The following is a 20,626-nucleotide window of genomic DNA, read 5'->3' on the forward strand; positions in this document are numbered from 1 at the left end:
TAAAAATGTGTTTGAGTAATGAAAAATATGTCAAAGTTATAAAGTATATGTCCCTGACAAAGAAGAAATTTCTCCTGTCTCTTTTAGGAACCTTTTTTTCTTATTTCATACATACTTTTAACGAGTTTAGTGATTTGGTTATCCAATTCAAAGTAGATTAAAAGACAACAAATGAAAGGAAATGGCTTGTTAAACGGCATGTTGGCAGCAGCAGGAAGTGATGGGTAACACTTTTTCAGCAAGAGAGAGCACACACACACAAACAAAAACCCTTTACCATGCCTTTGTAATTCTGTATAACTTCTTTTCAAACTTTTTAGTTATTTATCAAAGGAACAAATAACTTTAAACATTAGTCATGTATTTAACAACCACTGTTGCTAATCATTAGTCAGTGTCCTTTTGTTTAAGAGGAACAGAGACATTTATAGATCTTTCCAAAGACTGGTATTAAAAATAGTTATATGGTGGCTGGCCCCGCGGCTGAGTGGTTAAAGTTCCACACACTCTGCTTCAGCAGCCCAGGTTCACGGGTTCAGATCCCGGCCATGGACCTACTCCACTCATGAGCCATGCTGTAGAGGCATCCCACATACAAAGTAGAGGAAGACTGGCACAGATGTTAGCTCAGGGCTAGTCTTCCTCAAGCAAAAAAAGAGGAAGACTAGCAATGGATGTTAGCTCAGGGCAAATCTTCCTCACCAAAAGAAATTAAAATAGTTGTATTGACAAAAGAATAAGTCTTGGCATTTCTCCAAAGAAGATATACGGATGGCCAATAGACACACGAAAAGATGCTCATCATTACTAACCATCAGGGAAATGCAAATCAAAACTACACTAAGATATCACCTTACACCTGTTAGAATGGTAAAATAAGCAAAACAAAAAGTGACAAATGTTGGAGAGGTTGTGGAGAAAAAGGAACCCTCATACACTGTTGGTGGGAATGCAAACTAGTGCAGCCACTATGGAAAACAGTATGGAGATTTCTCAAAAAATTAGAAATAGAAATACATTATGACCCAGCCATCCCACTACTGGGTATCTATCCAGAGAACTTGAAATCAGCAATTCCAAAAGTCCCATGCACCCTATGTGCATCGCAGCATTATTTACAACAGCCAAGACGTAGAAGCAACCTAAATCCCCATCCACTGATGATTGGATAAAGAAGATATGGTATACATATATACACAATGGAATACTACTCAGCCATAAAAAAGATCAGCCATAAAAAAGATAAAATCATCCCATTCACAGCAACATGGATGGACCTTGAGGGAATTATGTTAAGTGAAATAAGCCAGATAGAGAAGGACAATCTCTGTATGACTCCACTCATAGGTGGAAGTTAAACACAGAGACAAAGAGAACTGATTGGTGGTTACCAGGGGAAAGGGGGTTTGGGGGGAGGGCACAAAGGGTGAAGTGGTGCACCTACAACATGACTAACAATAACATACAACTGAAATTTCACAAGGTTGTAAACTATCATAATCTTAATAAAAAGTTAAAAAAAAAGAATAAGTCTTAGTTATTAGGCAAAGTTATGAAGATCATTTCATTTCCCAAAGATGATTGGAGAACTAACTTATTTTATATACAGCTTTAAAGCACGTTAGCCAATTTAATTGTGGGTTCGTTACTTCACTTGTAAGGTCAACCATGTTTTCCAAAGCCATGAGAGAGATTTCAATTTTTGTGTGGATACTTGCTGTTATTTCTATTTCCTCTAGGGGGCTATGCCTGCAATTCCAATAGCTGCCACTAGCATGCAGTAGCGCAAAGAGCACTAAACTGAGGGTGTAAATGCTTGGCCTCCGAGTCCTGGTTCCACCATTCACCAGCAATTGAGCAAGTCACTCCCTCACTGAGTCTTGGTTTCTTCAGAGGGAAAATAACACATACCGTGCCTTCTTCAGAAAAGTTGCGGCGAAGTACTTTGTAAGCTATAATTGTGCTGACAAAACTTAGAAGCACTCTTGTTATATTTGCTAGAAAATAAATGCAGCAGATAGGATCTCTACAGGTGTGACTGAGAAAACAGAATAAAACTTGAGTCAAGCATGCTTCTTCCTTGCAAATATAACTGTCTAAATAATAGTCAAACTACTTTCTTTCTTTATTTAAAGTTAGGATATACAAGGACCTTTTTTTAAAAAAAGAAATACAAAAAGGTACAGACAGGCCCTACGTGTGCCTTAAATTTCAACTATTACCAGTCATTACTCGATCTAGGATATTTTCTCAAAATCACATTTCTTCTCGAGTCCAAATCTTCTGGGTTATGCATGTCCTGTATTGTTTATGGGCTTGGTTTAAGCAATAAAAATCTTCCCATAAATCAGCCTTTAATTACCGCCTTTTGGTTCCTGCCTCCCACCACTCCTTAGCTAACATCCCAATCCCTTTCCTGATAAGGAACGTTACCTCCACGTGGCTTCTCTTTCTCCACAGCTCTATCTCCTCTCACTGGTGACCAAAGCAAGCCGACCTGACCTGTGGGAAACTCATTCCAGTAGAAGCCTCTAAATCATTGCATCTTCTAGCATCCTCAAAATCAAGTCTCAATTATCATTGAACAGATTTTTGTGAAACTCTTTCACTGTCAGATATTTTTATATTCACCCTTTCCTATTTTGTTCATATATCATATCAGTAGTTTTCAATGATTTCTGCATAGCCGTTTAAAATTTTTCACAGCACTCCCCTAAAATTGTACAGATAATTTTGCCTGCGATGTAAACTACAGTAAAAGCAAAAGTTACACAGTTAAAAAACTTGGCTTCTTTTCAGACACAGTATGGTTGACTTACTTTAAATGAACTTTTACTCTGAGAAGGTGATTTGATAATTAAGGAAAAGACAGTTTACAAATTTTTCAGCTTGGGTAAAAGGTGTGCCCCAAATCACAGTCATCTAAAGAGACACCAGCTATTATAAGCAGATCCAAATCCTGTCAGAATGTAAACCCTTTCCTAATCCCCAAGTCATTTCTTGTCTAATTATTTTAAGAGTCTCTTTAGTTGTACTATTTTTAAAGCAGAGCAGAGGGACACACAAATTAAATTAGCTGGAGGGTTTCTTAAGCCACTGATGCACTGAGTTTGATAAAAGTTAATCCCATACAAAACTGCAACTATAATTTTATCCAGATGCTTTTCTTAGACTAGGCAGAAGACTCTTCATCAGGGAATGATGAGAGGAGTAGCACTAGATAAAGCCTATCCCAGGCAGAGATCATCTAACAAGGGTAGTTAACAAGTATTAACCTAATTCAAGCCTGGAGCTTACCTCTACACTGAGTTTGCCATAAATAATGAAACATTGTACACTTCTTCCTTTTGACACATGGTATAGTGGTCACACTGCCTCAAAGCAGACAGTATTTTTTCCTTGTCTGTTTAATTTTAAACCATTTTTTTCTGTCCTTGGTCAAATAAAATATTATCTACTGCACAGTCAAGGTGATAATATACAGTATCTCTATATTCTAGCACATATGAGGACTCAAGAAAACAACAACCAAAAGTACATCTTGGTCTTCTAATTTGTAGTGAGACTTTTATTAAACCGAAGCCCCAGTAACTAAGCTCCTTAAATGGCCAGATTTTTGTTGTTGTTGTAGCATTTAACTTTCAGGAGAAGAGTCAAATGATAAGCCAATTTCAGTGATTTACTGAAAGGAAGTGCAAAGCATGAGTTGGCATCACTATCTATATAGATGGCTGCTCAGATCTTTTCTAGTTACTATCCTGGACAATAAGATGCTATGAAGAATACAATGATCCCAAAACACAGTGAGATCATCCTTCAAAAAATATATTACACTATACTTTCTAAGCAAAATGGACTAACGTCTTAGAAAGATTCATTTATTCATTCAACGTATATTGATTGTATACCTACTATGTGTCAAACACTGTTCTGGGTGATAAGGATACAGCATTGAACAAAAGAACACAATTCCTGCCCTATGTAGCTTACATTCTAGGAGGGGGAGAAAGATAAGCAAAATATGTGGGAGGCCAGATACTGATAAGTGCTATGGAGAAAGATATTCCATTATAAGATTAAAACAATACCAACATATTGTTAAAGAGTAACCTAGGATTAAATGAGAATTTTTAGTATATACAACATTTTACTACCCAAGATGACAGAAACAACTGAGATGTTACTGCACATAGTTTCAATACAGGCAAAGACTGGTGTGCTCTATTTTGTACTACCACATGAAAAGTCATTTTGTTTAGGACCCACATAACTGGGGGTAAATAAGAGCCTCACTTTCTTCACTTATTTTACTCAACTAGTTTGTTATATTACAGGACTATTTCTTATATCCTATTCCAACAAATGAACTAGATTGATTTCTCTTTATTCAAATCTCTTAAATTTGGGTCTTTTAGGGTTTATTAATTTAATTCACAAATGCCCATGTTTTAGGGTAATGAATAAACAGTAACAGTTCTATTTTTATTGAGAAAAGAGTAAAAAGACAAATAACCTCAGTCTAATTTGGCCCATATTCCAGTTTTTATATTTCAATTAACTCACAGGAAAAAAAATTAATGTTTTCTTGAACTCAAGTCTTAGTTATTCCTTCTATCTTTCTCATCACAGAGAGTGAGGAGCATGAGCAATACTTTCAGAAGTCATAACTGCACACTATAGAAGTGAAAAGAAAGAGCTGAAATGAGTATATTTATGAATAGCTGGGTTTTTTCCTGATGTTCACTTCTTTCAGGTTAAAATTATAGTTGTTTCCTGTTACACAGAAATGGCTGTGATGTTGGGCAAGGAGGGCCACAGAGAGAGAAAGGGAATTAGCGGATTTTAGAACTATAAATGAATATGGGCCTTAATACATTTTAACAAAGTATCTTGTCAAAGTTACTTTCTGTTGTCTGAAAGAGTATTACCCAACATATTTTCCAATGCCTTAAAAAAAAATACAGCAGCTCCACTGTTCTTAAGTTAGTATTACCATGAAGGATCCGAGGATTATAAAATCAAGAAAATTGCTTTTACAGTTAAAATCCTAAACAGATATACACAAAGAAACTTCCAGACTTCTGTTATTAAAAACTATACTTGTTTTCTTCATTAATCAAAGTTTGCAAATCATGGTTTCATCATACACGAAATAACTCTTTTATCCACATATTTACAAGATGGTTTTCTAGTTACAGCAAATACTTCTTCCATATACACAAATGCTCCAAGCAGAGTAAATGTGTTTCCTTTTTTAAATATAGAAAAGCTATTTTTCCCCTTTTTATTATAATATAAAGTTCCATTTAACAAAGGCCCCACTTAAGGCTTTGGTGGATTTCCTTTTTAAATTATGTTCCTCATTGAGAACCAAGGCACAGAGGGTACCTAAGTAAAGGTGCATAGCTCAGAAATACATGCTCAACATATTTTAATTATTTAAGTATCATAATACCAGTTGCATTTTATTCTAAGAAGCACTATTTAAAAATGCACAAGACAAAGTACTTTCATTATATTTAAAAGTAGAAGAGGATAAACTGGCTATAAATATGTATGTGCTATTAAGGATAATAGGAATTATCCCCTACTCATTTTCCTATATCCAATTACCCTATATTCAAGGAATATGATGATAAAAGTCTCAATGGAAAAACAGACAATAAAGGTTAAACATTGGAATCATGACCTGCAGAAGAGGAATTAAAAATGGAATAACAATTTATAGTGGCCCTGTCCCTGTGTCTGTAATTCACAGATGGTAGCATGGAAACACTTCGGTGGTGTGAACTGCTGTAGCACGTGGAAAGACACCTGTATGCACAGCGGCTAAATCACAGTGATTCAGTTCCATCAGTAAAGGCAGCAAGCACTTCTGTGGGCTCAGTGGTTCTACCACTTTTTCTTATTTGGAGGCACAATCTGACTCTAGAAGCCCCCAAGCTCATCCAACAGCAGTGCAACCAGATATTGCTTTGGAAAATCTCTCAGTAGGCAACTCTCCTGGGATGTATTTCATCAGCCTGATACTTCCCACTCTGCCAGGGAACAAGCTCATGAAAGACTTCCTATCAAACAGCTCTGTCCTCAGCCCCTCAGGCATTCCCATCCGTGTCTTGCTGGCCTAATCGTGATTCATCTTCCTTCTCAGGCTTATTTTTCTTTGCCTGATGTGACTTTAAAGACATTTTAACAAACCAATAAAGTATAGTAATTAGAATAAATGATAAATATCTCAGGAGTACTGAAAACAACCTCCATCAAATTTGGGAGGCTGCACTGCGCCAGGCCGTCCTCAAGGGCACAAGCTTCATTCCATGGTAGGCCACCTGTCACTTGCCCAAGGTTATATACTGGGAAGAAAGATGCCGATCAAGGAGCCAGAAGAACTACTCCAGTTGTTTCTACCATGTAACCATGAGCAAGTTACTTAACACCTCTGTGTCTCAGTTTACCCATCTGTAAAATGGAGATGAGTGTAATAGTGCTGAGAGGATTGTTGAGGGTCAAAACAAGCAAAAACATTTAAAGCACTTAGAAGAGTGCCTCCCACAAGGCAGTGCTCAAGCAATATTAGCTCCTATTACCACAGTTTTCAAGTCTCCTTAAACAGGATAAAATTTCATATTATATCTTCTTTGATATGGGAAATTCTACACTCAAATACTTCCTTTACTAACAGAGTTTTGTCTTTGGTAACTTTTCCTTTCCATTCTCTTTCTTTCCTTTTAATAAATTATTAGAAAAACCAACACTTGGATTGCTTTTCTTTGGAAAATGGCAATGGCTCAATGGAAAAGCAGTGTGTTGCTGAGGGAAAAGTGCTAAACCTGGAGCTAGAAGACCTGAGTTCTAGTCGGGGGCGTCACTGACTAGTCGCCCCAGCCAGGCACGGGGAGTACCGTCGGGCAAAGTGAAGTCTGCCTTCTAGCGATGGGTGACAGGTATTATACAAATAATAATGAATAATTTTAGACATATTCTTCATTATTAAACATGCTTCATTTTTCTTTATCATACTGTAATATAGAATTTAGGTGTTCTTTTCCTTAAGTCACCATTCAAACTTAAATGTGACTTCAGAATAGGTGCCTGTAATAAAAATACAGACAAGTCAACCATGCACTTGTCTCAATATTATCTGTAAGTGCAGAATAAGGGTGAATGAGAATTAAGGTTATTTTCTAGATAATTCACACCACATTTTGGGAGGAAGAGAAAGGATGTTATAGTGAATATCTTAGTTCTCAGTGGTGTAGCTCTGAACTTAATTGGCTGACTTAATGAATCATTGAATCATTTTTCTCCAATCTGTTTTTTCTTGGTAAATTATTCCAACTAATGAACAAATTTACATGATGAAAAAGAAAACGGAAACGGCTCAAGAAAAATAACTCACACTAAAAAACAGTTGCCAGTTAACAAGTGCCCTGCATCAGGACCTCCCCTTGGTCTGGACACTGCCCGTGAGGAGGAAGTCAATTACACTCAGGGTTAAATTAAACATATGTAAAGCACCGGTACAGTGCTTGGCATATGGTCAGTACCCAGTTAACAGCTATCATTCTTACTATCGCATGCAATCATATCACATATGAAAGAAACAAAACCCAGAGAAGTTAAGTTGGTTTCCTTGGGTCACACAAGTAGTGTGCAGGAATTTGAAACCAAGTTCATCTGGCACCAAAACTCTACCTTGTTGCCTACCAAACTCTGCTTTGCCGACTGCAGTTGAACTCACATTGTACAAAGTTCAATCTGCTGAAAATTCACTTGACGTCAAAATTAATTTGTCAAGTCAAAGTCTGAGCTGTCTAAATAATTGTAACATGACTGAACAAAGACAAGTTGTTTTTATATTCACAAAGAAAATGAGCTGCTACCACCCAGCGTGAGATTACCTGTGTATTTTCTTAGCCTGCTCAGTTAAAACATGTTCAAAATAACACAATTACTCTGCCCTATTTATAAATCTAAATACTGGGGCCGGCCCAGTGGCATAGTGGTTAAGTTTGCACACCTCGCTTTGGCAGCCCAGGGTTCACCGGTTAGGATCTTGGGTGCAGACCTACGCACCGCTCATCAAGCCATACTCTGGTGGCATCCCACATAGAAGAACTAGGACTTACAAGTAGGATATACAACTATGTACAGGGGCTTTGGGGAGTAAAAAAAACAGGAAGATTGGCAATAGATGTTAGCTCAGGGCCAATCTTCCTCATCACCCCCCCACAAAAAAAAGCCTGCAATAATAATAATAATAATAAATCTAAATACTACACACCTTTTAGTGATCTCATTTGGGTAATCTAGTATAGAAAGTGGCACAAACCCTTGATAAAAAAGTTATTTCTACTACTTGCTGCTAATTCTCATATAGGATTTGTGACATGCATAGTTTCCTCTAGTGAAATTAGCATCTGAAGCAAGAATTTAAATCGCCTCTGGATATCCTGTCAGTTCATTAAAAGATAAAGGAAATCTAAATGACATTTATTTCTGAACTGCTTGGAGAACCAAATAGGCAAATACTTGCCAAACCAACATATTGTTAAGAAAGTGATATGAACAAAGTCCTTGTTAGGAGAAAAGAAATGCCACGTTCAGGTAGGGTGTGTATCTGACAAGAATGAAGCAGAGGGCTCAACAACTGGCCGGGGAGTTTGGTTAATGCATAAAGGAAGTGTGAGTCATGCAGTCAGTCACTGAAGAACTGGCACACATCTACTGCTAGGTGGTCACAAAGGTGCGTCTGGTAGGGAAGACAGACATGGATCTACCACCAGGGGTGCAATGAAGAAATTCCCACTCACAACCTCCTCTCCTCCTTGAAAGGAGCTTTATCCTCAACAGTAAGTTGTTCCAGGGAGGAAATGAATACCCCAAATGGCCTTTCCTGAGATCCGAAAATAAAGGCCATTTGAAAAGGGCATTTGTAGGGGCAGGAAGGTGGGTATACTTCAGAAGCAAACAATTTTCTTAAAAATATAAAGGTCTTGAATTGTTCACAAATTCTATCCATTCCAGCATCTTCATTCTGGAGAAAGAAAGATCTTGCTAAGCTGAGAGAAGGGGAAAGACTGCCCCATTCAAGGGGCTTCCAGGCCCAGAGGCCGAGCTCATGGATGGATTGGGGGGAGGGGGTGTCCATGAACCTCTTGAAATTACATGCAAAATTTTGCATTTCTATCAGATTCCCAGAGGGGTCCATGACCCCTATAACTTTAAGAGTCAAAGTTCAGGCAGAAGTCTGACAGATATACACTTAAATTCTGGCTCTTTTGCTTATTAGCTGTGTGATCATCCAGATTAGCTGAGCAAATCACCCAATTTCTCAGAATTTCAGTTCCCCCACTTCAAAATGGAAAGGATGATCCCTAACTCATTGTGAGGATTAAATGAGATAAAGCACATTAAGCTTCCAGCACAATACTGTTCATCCTCCCGTAAGAAGGACAGCAGAAAGCCATTAAAGCTTCTAGTGTTATAAGGAATGGAATCTGAAACCATACACCAAGGACAATGACAGAACTTTTGAAAGAGCCCCCAAAACATCGTCAGTTCCCCATGTCCACCATTTTGTAACTCAACTCACAAACCTCTCCATTTGGGGGCCGGCCCAGTGGCACAGCGGTTAAGTTCACTCATTCCACTTCAGCGGCCGGGGTTCGCAGGTTCGGATCCCAGGTGCGGACATGGCACCACATGGCAAGCCATGCTGTGGTAGGCATCCCACATATAAAGTAGAGGAAGATGGGCACAGATGTTAGCTCAGGGCCAGTCTTGCTCACCAAAAAGAGGAGGAATGGTAGCAGATGTTAGCTCAGGGCTGATCTTCCTCAAAAAAAAAAAAAATCTCTCCATTTGAGTAAATTCATGTTTAATTCCCTATGGTCATGAGACTACACTATTGTGGCAGATTGTTAGTGAAAGAGATTCAAGGACATCTCTGGTGTCTCTTAGGTGGAAACTCCACTACTAGAAAAAAACGCATCTCAGATTATTAGCCCCTAAATGTATTAGAAATAAGCTTTAAGTAAACAAGTTTCCAAATTCTGTAATAACTTGTGTGGTGATATATTATTTTTAAATGAATAATATCTCCATGTTTGTATGTATAATTCCTCTATTTATATAATTAGTTCTTAATTATCTAGACCAAATGAGAAAAGTTAACAGAAAATCTAAAAATCAAGAAAAATCTTTGCTCATTTATAACTGGTTTTGGACTTTGGAAAGCTTCCTTTATCTAGGTAGAGAGACCAATCTAAGATTTCTATTTGCTTCAGATGGTTCAACAGATCTAACTAAAAATATTTACCAATCTTGTCTATACCTCAATATTAGCTGTTTTATAACATATATACCTCAATAAATACTCAGCCAAAAAGATTAAAAAGTTTTTAGATATTATAGTTTTACCTTACAGATATTTCAGCTATATTTAGAGCCCAAATGAAAACAGCTAGTACAGAAGGAAATGGGCATGAAATTCTTGAGGTCTACTCAGATAACAGTCAAGATAAGGTCAGTGGATATTTGGAATACCAAAGACACATTTAAAATAAAACACTCTGATGGCCAAGAACTCTTTCTCAAGTTGTGCTTGAGAGTAATGGTTTGGGTTATATGCTTAATTCCCCTCTATTCCAACAAACCCCGTAGCCAAAAACTTTCCCCATCAGCCAGAAAACACTATGAGAAGAATCTGTTCAAAGTTCAGCAAAGAAGTTGACACTCCCTTGACATAGCAAGGACTCCTCAGGAAGTCGCTAAAATTAGATCATTTTCTAAGTGTTTAAGAAGAAGCCCCAAAGTGGGGGGAAAAAAAGTCTAAAGAAAAAGGTGCCTTTATACCTGTGTTCAAAGCTTTGTAAACAAACTCTCTCCAGGAAATAAAATCACGTAGCAAACAAAGGCTGACTTATCTGAACTGCTGTCCATACTTACCAATCTAAATTCAAATCAAGAACCTTAATTTTTAAACTAAGTAGACATTTATTCAGCAACCATGTACTGTGAGGTATAAGGCACTGCCCCAGACACTGGTGACACAAACAGTGGACCCCAGTCCTACTCTGATGGAGCTTACATTCTAAAGAACAAAAGCTTGACAGATATGTAACGCGCTTCAAATACGATTTAAGAAACATCTTCTGAAGATCTGTGATACACCAGAGTAACCAAACATCCACAGCCTATCAAAATAATTTTAAAATAAGAGGCCACAGTAAGAACTTCTAAATCTTGCAAGACTTTTCACCTTATTCAACAAGATGTTTTGAAGGTAATTTTAGGGGTGGCTCAGTATTTATCTCAATTCCAAAACTGTGGTTATGTATGCAGGCCACATACATATAGAAGAGTGAGGATTCCCCCTCCCCACAAACACACATACCACTCAGAAATAGCTGAAAGAAAACTGCCCTCTGAGATTTAAGTTACACAACTAACACATAATGTATCATAGCAAAAATATGCAGAAATTATCTTCAAAAGGCTTCCAGGGTTTTATAACTTCCCTGTTTCCTAACTGAAGATTTAAAAACTTAAATAAAAAACAAAACTCCAACCATACGTAAATTTAAGCTAAGTTAGGACCTTAAGATAAAGGAAGGCAGTATGCACAGGAAATAACTGTTTGCAATGAATCTAATTAAAATCCATGACAGCAAGATAAAGATGTGATCATCCAACGTTATATAAGATTTAAAAAGAATTCTTGAGAAAGACATACTCTAAAGAAAGAACACAAGACTTAATCCAAAATTTCATAAAACTTTTTTTTTTAATCCTAGGGGTTAGGTTGAGGGCAAGAGGGAAAAAATAAACTAATAGAGAAACAAAAACCTACTGAAGCTCTGGGTTTAGCGCAATGAGGCAGCGGCACTATACAGACTGATTTCAGTTGGCATGGAAATAAAGGTTCGAATATGACTGCTAAATTACGATGGTATGCCACAATTTTAACAATTTAGTAGCGTAAGAAGTGGGACTGCCAGTTGTCGCTATACATGCTTGTATATATAAACAAGTATGTTTCATACATATTTATTTATATGTACAAATTTTTATAAATATATATTTGTATATATAAACAAGTTGTATTTTATAAACAAGCATGTATTCTTTTAGTAAAAAGAAAAAAGATATTTACAAAAGTAAGAAAATAATTAATTTGAAGAGGTCCACAACATGGAAATGAGTCACAAATAACAATAAAAACAACAGTGATGAAGAATAACACTTACTGAGAGTTTCCTAAATACCAGGTCCTCTGCTAAATGTTTTACATTTAACATTGAATCCTCACAACCACCATCAAACTGATACTATTATAATCCCCAATTTACAGCAGAAAAACCAGTGGACTTGAGAAATTAAGTAATTTGTCCAAGACCAGACAACTGATAAGTGGCAGCACTGAGATCCAAAACTAGGTGTTTCTGACCCAACTGGCAAATGTCTTAACCACTCTGTTAAATAGCCCTCCCAAGTGGCTGGCCTGGTGGCAGTAGTGGTTAAGTAGTTTGTGCACTCCACTTCAGCGGCCCGGAGTTCACAAGTTCAGATCCTGGGCGTGGGCGTAGCACTGCTCATCACGCCATGCTGTGGCTGCGTCCCACATACAAAATAGTGAAAGACTGGCACAGATGTTAGCTCAGCGCCAATCTTCCTCAACCAAAAAGTGGTTGAGAACAGAAGATTGACAACAGATGTCAGCTCAGGGCCAATCTCCCACACCAAAAAAAAAAAAAGAAAATAGCCTTTCTGAAGAGGCAAATAGAGGCAGTGCCCACCCTACCACTACCCAGAAAGGGTACCCAGACTCAAAGGAACGTGTCTGGTCCTGGAGACAGCACTGTTCCCCTGTTGAAGATATGTACAGTTTTCAGGGCAATCTCCCTTCTCTGATTGCCTGCTCACCAAGCAACTGATAGTTTGCTCTGGCTCCCACGTGGCCTGCCTACATGGAAATCATGGCCTGGCCAGCGGGCACACATTCTTGAGGGCCTTGAGGCCCTTGGGGTTCCATATCTCATCGTAAATGACTAAATGTGCATCCTGGTTTTACCTATCATTCTCAATGAGCTGGGGCAACGCAGATCTCACTCCCTGAGACATGAGGTTTTAAGCCTGACCACCTCACTCTGGACTGCGCTGATTCCTCCACAGTGACACTGCCCCATGGGAGTGGCTGTGCCCAGCTGACACACTCATGTCTCACCACCTCCATCAAATCTCTATAACATATACCTTCAAAACTGAAAAGTTTTCTAATTCCCTGTAAATTCTATAAAGACTTTCATAGCCTCTCTTGAAAAGTATTGTGAAACTCAGTGAATGATATGCAAAGAATTTCAACAGCTGAGAGGCTGTTGCTATAATGAACAGCGATATTTTCCCACAGCGATATTTTTCCACTTTTAAAAGTCACTTTCCATCATTCGAATATGGTGAATTTAGAAAAAAGTTAATAATCTAAGTTAATTAAATTGGATACAAGTGTATTAACCTTTTTACTTTTAGTTTCTTAATGTGTTATAAAATATCTCAGACATTCAAAAAGCCGCGATTAACAAACAAACATCACATACCCACACATTCAGCCTAAGAAATAAAATACTACTGATAGAGCTGAAACCCCCGGGCATAGCATTATAATGGCATTATTGTGTAGCTCTTATATAATTGTCATTACAGAAGTGAAGTGGTATTCAATTAAGCAAGAAAAGTAAAGATTTCTCCTCCCAGTTTAAATTTGGGCAGTAGCAAAGCTTATCAGCCAAATCAACATGCTACGATAATTCTGAGTTTGCTTGATGGGAGAATACGGCAAGATAACAACATACCAATATCTCTTGATATTAATCTCATAAGTGATGTATAGACACAAACTAAAAACAGGTGTTGCCCTGACTCAGATTATTTCTGAACAGTCACTGGGTAAGATTAGGCCTGAGGCTTGAGTCATCTGTTTACATACTACAGAGCAGAGCTTCTGGAGCTTTGAAAAGTTGGCTATACAAACTAATTTTCTAACCATGTTGGAAATGATAGAAAAGCCTGTCCAGGGGCAAGACATTTTCTTGGGACCACGCCTGTTCCCTCTCAGAGCTGTACTCTTCTCTTAAAAATCAGCCTCATTATATACCCACAGCCGTATGAAGCCGCTTGTTCCTCGGCCTGATAACTCAAACTAGGGATGGCAACTTCTCTGGACTTCTAACAGAGAAGGAAAGCAATGCCTGTGAGCTCAGTTAAAACTGTATTTAAGCACATTCCATGCATGGTACTCTAAGTACAAAAATAAATTAAACACAGTTCCTCAAGAAGTCGACTCTGTAGGGGTTCTGGGAAGACCTGGTGCACGAGGAAGAGATTTACAGGAAAAAGGAAAAATTGGTGCAGGAAGCAAAAAAGATGGAACAAATTCAATAAAGCAGGACCAGTCACCGAGGCCGACTCTCGGGGTTTACTTTCTCCTTCTTGGGCTGCTCAGCCATCTATTCAACCCTGAGGGGTCTGCAACGTCTGTTTTTCTCCCCTGGACAGCCTCATACCCTCTCGCAGCTTTGATTAACTAACCTAGGCTGATGATTCTCACATTTCTTCCCTCCAGCCTGGGTCTCTCGCTTGAGCTCCAGACCTGCCTATCCCTCTGCCAGCTCAAGATCTCCAACTGGCATCTCAAACTCAGTATTTCTAGAACTGAACTCAGCACACACCTCTCTTATCCCCCTCAAACCTGCCTTTCCTTTTATGTTTCCTCTCTCAGTTATAGTTCCCACCATTTACTGGAAGTCTGAGCATCACCCTGGACCCCTAGATAACCTTTTCCCAGCACTTGGTGGGTAGATAGGTCCTGAGTGTCTCCAGATTCCACCCTCTTCTCTCCACCCCCATCCAAATCCAGGTCACCACCATCTGCAACAGAACTCCTCCTTTCTCATCAATCTCCAGAGGGCTCACTCTTTGCAAAACCTATTATACCACACCCCTATTTAAAAACCCTTCACTAACTTCCCTAGTACTTTCAAGGATAAGCCCAAACCCTTAATAAAAACCCATGCATTATGTGGCCCCTGCTGTCAGCCTTTCCTCTTCCCACTTCAGGCTCCAGGTAGGTCTGCTGCCCCAGATCTTTGGCCTCATGAAGTTCCTCTGTTGGAACAGTCTTTTCCAGCCCCTGATAGGACCAACCCACCCCATCCTTCAGGTCCCAGCTCCGACCTCACTTGCCCTAAGAAGCTTTCCCTTTCCGGTCCCTCCCTATTGTCTACAGTACTCTCTGTCTCCTCTCATAGCACTGGTCATGCCTCTTTTCTTACTGGTATCAACACGAGGGTGAGCTCCTACTACACATGTGCTTGGCACTTAATAGGTCTTCAGTATTGAATGATCAAATGATCAGATGGTCACCAGGGGCACAGGTTACTCCTGTCAGTGGGATTTCCAGTTAGGAAGACAACATGGGGACATAAGTGGAATAACCAGTTTCTCCATCTTTCTCTTACCCAGAATCAGGCAGCCAAAGGCTGGAAGACTCTTAGGCTTAATTAGAGCCCTTTTCTTCACAGCCCGTACAGAGCATTTTAAATTGAAGACATTATGTGGATACTTGAGGACTCCACAACTTCCTACTGACTAGATTAGGGGTTTTCCATGGCAAACCTATGATTACTATAACAGACTAGCTATTAGAGATATGGTTTTACATACACATTAAATCACACAACCACTCTGAGGGTTAGGCACCACTGTTATCCCCATAGTTCAGATGAGGGAACTGGAGCTCAGAGAAGTCATATAACTCGCCCAAGGTTAAACAACCTGGTGAGGAAACCAGAATTCAAACTCAGGCAATACATCTCTAGAATCTTGGCTCGGCCTGTGCAAAATAGTCAAGGAACGTTGGATGAATGAAGTCAGTAAACTGTACTAGATCAGAATAACCACATTTAGGATTATATTAGAAAAAGAGAACTTGGATAATCCAAAAGGCATTTCTATTAGATTTTGGAATACATTTTGGGGGACATATAAACATTTTCAAAACTCAGGCACTGTGAATTCTCTTATTGAGCACACTCAAGGAAAGATGTCTTGCTCTGTATCTCTTCCTTCCTCATGGGGACAGGGACTAGAGGCTCAACTTAGCCTGCAGGGACATTGAGAACACACAGCATGCGTTACAGTGGCTGGGAAGGAAGGGGCGAAGGCCTTTTTTGCGGCTTACCTCCCGCAACTCCAGTCTTTGGGCCACAGCCTCCAGGCTCTCCTGGCCAGTGCTCTCCACCGACAGTGTGAACTCGACAAACTCGTTATTGAGCAGCTGGATCCGGGCCACCAAGCAGCTCTTGCTGGACACTGTGTAGCGCCGGGTGCGTTTTAGTTTCAATCCAAACGGCAGTGGCATCTTCTCTCTTCAAGAGTGGAGGAGTCAAGAGGGAAAAGCACCGCCACCAATCCAGTCACGGTGACGGCAGGAGAAAGCAATCCTCTCCCGACGGGAGGAGTACTGTCCAGTCCGGCTGCTCACCCAGCAGCTGCTGCCGCCATTAAAAAGCAACCGAGTCTCCAAAGGCCAGGTGAGGGGAGCATCCACGCCAGTGCTGAGGAAAAAGGAACGCCGGTTACCAGGCAGCAGCAACGCTGGACTTCGCTTTTAAAAATAAAAATCACTACAGCTGCAGCCAAAGCATCAGCTTTCCCTCTCTCTGCATAAAAAAGGCCTTCACGGGTTCTGGGAGGCAGTGGGCAAGTTTATCATCAGAGCTGTGCTAGGCCCGGGGGCAGACTCCACCCCTCCCTCCATCCCACAAATAGTAAGAACAGCCACCTGTGGCTATCTTCAGGCTTAAATGAGGGAACGGCGGGCACGACGATCCCCCCGAATTTAGTAGCTAGCATTGGTGGTCTCCTATTTGAGACGAAGTTTTGTGTTTTCAAAGTTAACTCTTTGGGGCTCCCCAATACTCCTCCCAAAGCCAGGGTTCTTAAGTGAGGTAACAGCCGAACCCCTCCAAAGAGCTCCGTTCAGTCTCAATCCCCGAAATCGGGCGAGTTAACCCGGAACCCAAACGGGATGAATGGTCCCTCTAACATATGGCAGCTGTGAGGGTGGGACGAGAGGAAGCCCTACACAAGCCATGTGTAGCACCCTTTCTGGTTTACAAATATTTACGTCCGAAATTGATCGATTTATCCACAAGTCATACGAGCCCCTACAAATGCTCGTTAGCGGACGACCCCCCCAAGCACAGAACTTCTGACAAGCGTGGCCCCGGGGGGGACGCCGAAAGGGGCGATGGACCTTCACCTAAGTGGGGCCGCGGGCCAGAAGAGCAGGCGGGCGAAGGCTTAAGCGCCATCCTGGGTTAACGAGGGGAGGACGAGGCTCAGCACGCCCATGAGGTCGAGGGAACCGCGGAGAGATCCGGCTCCGGCTCCGACTCCTCCCGCGTCCTCCCCCTGGAAGAGAAGGCGGCGTTGCCCGGCCAACGAACCCCTCGGGGCCCTCGGAACCCTCCGCCCGCGGCCGCGTTTCCGGACGGACACGCGGGGGCAGGACCGGCCCCGCTGCTCCCGGAGGGAACGTTTAAAGGACCCAGCTCGAGACCCAGGGGCGGTGGGTGGGTTGGGGCGGGGCCCGTTGAATTCCCGATTTGGAGCTTTGACATCCGCGATTTACATCGTTTTAAACACACCCGTTGATGGGAACTCCTGGCTGAAGCACTGGGTGTGAACGGCAGCTGGGGATGTTCACACTGGCTGGATTGGTTTTCCCCTGAGCGAGTCGGCAGAATCCCGGGACGGTCCCCGCCCTCCGTTTTCCTCTGAGCAGAGGCCGCCCCCGAGGATGAAGCGTTCAGGGAGGCTCGGCCGCGGCGGGTTCCCTGAACTGGGGCTGGGAAGCGCGCGGAGGGGCAGGCAGGGTCGGCCCCCAGCCCTCCCACCCGGCAGACACAGACCCCGGGCCTGGAGAGGAGGAGCGGCTCCTCAGCTTCCCACTAGAACGGGCCGAGCTGGGAGTCCATCCCCGAGTCCTCCTTCCCAGTCCTCTGCTCTTTTCCGCTTTCCTGACGCCGTCTCAGCCCCCGAGGTGATAGGCACGAAGGGCTCTGGGGGATGGCAGAGCTAGAGAATAGGGTTTAGCGATTACACGAGGCTTTGCCAAACTTAACATTTTGTAATTCCATTCCACAAAAGTGTATTGCGTCTCTGAGGACAAGGCAGTGTAGTGGGCATCTTGAGAAATCTAAGACGAATCCTAAGCCGTCGCTGCCCTTAAGGAGATTACAAGCATGCTATAATTACATACAGGGCTGTATCTCTAATGACCCAACCACGGATTTCGCTCTCTGGTTTGTTTCGGTTTTGTTTTGTTTTCTGAGCTCTGAGTACATCCCCAGAGAGTCAGAAAAATAAAAGTTAAACACAAGGAAATGAGGGAGAAAGCCAGGGGAAAAAAGAAAACTAGAACTACCTAAAACACTGTGTTAACGGCATTTGCTGAGTGCCTTCTGTAGGTTAAAGCATCATTCTAAGAGGAGAAATAGAAAATAAACATAAAAACATATGATCTCCACTTGCAGTTTTCACTGCTCTTTGCTGTGGCAGGGTATAAACCAAACAGATAGTTGAAGCAAAATGAAAAAGAAAAATCAAGAAACTTACTAAAACTTACTATTTAATTTTAATGAGAAAAAATAGTAAGTTAATTAGAGCACATTAAATAGTAAGTTTTTAACTAGAAAAGTGCCTGATGAGCCATCAGTTTCTATAAATTTAAAAAGATTACATATACAGACATATATACTAAATACCCTTTTATGAGATGAAGTGGTGGATTTCAATTTTATATACAAATTATGGTAATGAAACAGGACAGATGAAGTGGTGTAGGTGAAGAGACAAGATATTGCAGATATACAGAGGAAAGATGAAAGTTTGTACTAGGGGTGTTCGAACATGGTATTCTCTTCACCGCAAAGATAGAACTGTGCCTTAAAGGCAGTAGATACTACACTATATAACTTAATCATTAACTTACACTCTGATTAAGCAAACGCAGAGTAAAACTTTCAGTTGTCCCTGAGATTTGAAATGTTTTACAGCATCAGGGATAAAGAAAAGCCAATGTTTTCTCTTTTTTATTTTGGTAAACGTTATAATGTAATTGAAAAAGTTGAGGGGTGTGTATATATCAGGTGCATTTTTCCCCAAGAACCTGTGTTAAAATAATGTTCTGCTTAATAATTTACAAAATTATCAAAGACTTACGCATCTTAATTTTCAGTTATGTACAGCATTTGCTGCCAAATGATGTCATAAAGTTATGAAAGTTTGAGTGGAGGAGTAGAAATTTAAGATGCTTTGTGGGGGGCCTGTTTCAGGTGTAAAATAATATGAAATAATTTGAAAGGTAGTTGGGTCTGGAATGATAACATCTAACTAATAAAGTAAACATAATTCATAATTAGCTTTTGAAGGAAAAAATTAAGAGGTGCTTTATTTCTCTACAAAATCATTGTTATGTAATAAGAAAACAGATACATATTATTCTGTTCAAGTTTTCAAAAGGCAGTCTGAGATATTTGTGAATTCATTTTAATGTTTTCTCTTCACATCCCCTTTGAAAAGTTTCTCAAGTACACTTTAATTCTGACTCCTGTAGTTTCCCCCCTTGGTCCTCACCACAGGCAATTTTGCCAATCATGCCTTAAAATAAAATAATCACTAAAAGAGAGTATATGGTATTTTTAGGGTAATATATAGATCTATAGCGTTAAATCAAATGTATGTTTCTCAGGGACAGAACACTTATTGCGAAGAAAATGTCCTAGAAACAAAACACAACATTGTCAGAGTAAAATTACTGTCATATCCCAAACTTAAAAAAAAAAAATCTGTCAGCAACTATTAGGCGTACAGCGGTTGTCACTTGGAGCCCACGGAGTGTTTTGAATGTGTTTGCGAGCATATGCTATTATTATAAGGCTTTCTCAGCAAAAAAGGAAATAAGAAGAGCATGCCAAGAGCGGCCAATCTAATCAGGATTTGCAGAAATCACAAGTCGGAATTTGCAGACCCAAGAATTCTTTTTTCCAGAGTAAACACTCTTTACTCCATAAACAAGTCATCACCAAACAGTCCTTCCCTCCTCGCCTTCTCGCCAAAGTTATCTGGCAAATTTCGCACTTAATATTCCAAGAGGCACAAACATGCCTCAGACTTTTAAAACTGATCCAGAATTAAGCCACAACCCTGGCCGAAGAGTTCAGAAGTTCAAACCCCCTTTAGAAATTACTCAAGGAGATGAGAGAGAACCTGGAAAAGGAAGACTTTCGTCTTTGTTACGCTCTGCCATCCGTCCGGGAGCCGGGACCCATCCTCCAGGGCTGCAGGGCTGGCGGACGCAGCCCCCCGCTCAGCCCGAGCGCCCGCCCTCCGCCCGCCGGCCGGGGCCCGCGCCCTCACCTGCTCCCGCTCCCGCATCCTCGGGGCCGCGCGCCCGCTCAGCGGCCCGCCTCCCGGGGCCCCGCCGCGCGGCCGCCGCAGCCGCGCCCGCACTCCAGCCGGCGCCGCGGCGCGCTCATGGGGCTCGCATGCCTCACTTCCT

At 40.9% G+C, this 20,626-nt stretch overlaps 1 protein-coding gene across 2 annotated transcripts in view; it reads right to left on the reverse strand.

Moving 5' to 3' along the window:
* The window catches only part of PTPN21 (protein tyrosine phosphatase non-receptor type 21), a 78,316-nt gene extending 57,690 nt beyond the window's left edge, over nt 1-20,626 (reverse strand). Inside the window, exons 1-2 of one of the 2 annotated variants that reach the window (XM_044774165.2) lie at nt 20,485-20,626; nt 16,241-16,616 (exon numbers count right to left, since the gene is read on the reverse strand). In XM_044774165.2, coding sequence (XP_044630100.1) covers nt 16,241-16,420 — 180 coding nt within the window. In that variant the 5' untranslated portion in view covers nt 16,421-16,616; nt 20,485-20,626. Of the gene's footprint in view, nt 1-16,240; nt 16,617-17,323; nt 17,458-20,484 lie in introns of those variants that run through there. The other variant, XM_014845859.3, reaches the window with a different exon arrangement.

Source organism: Equus asinus, chromosome 7 (assembly GCF_041296235.1).
Source record: "Equus asinus isolate D_3611 breed Donkey chromosome 7, EquAss-T2T_v2, whole genome shotgun sequence".
NCBI classification, from domain to species: Eukaryota; Metazoa; Chordata; class Mammalia; order Perissodactyla; family Equidae; genus Equus; species Equus asinus.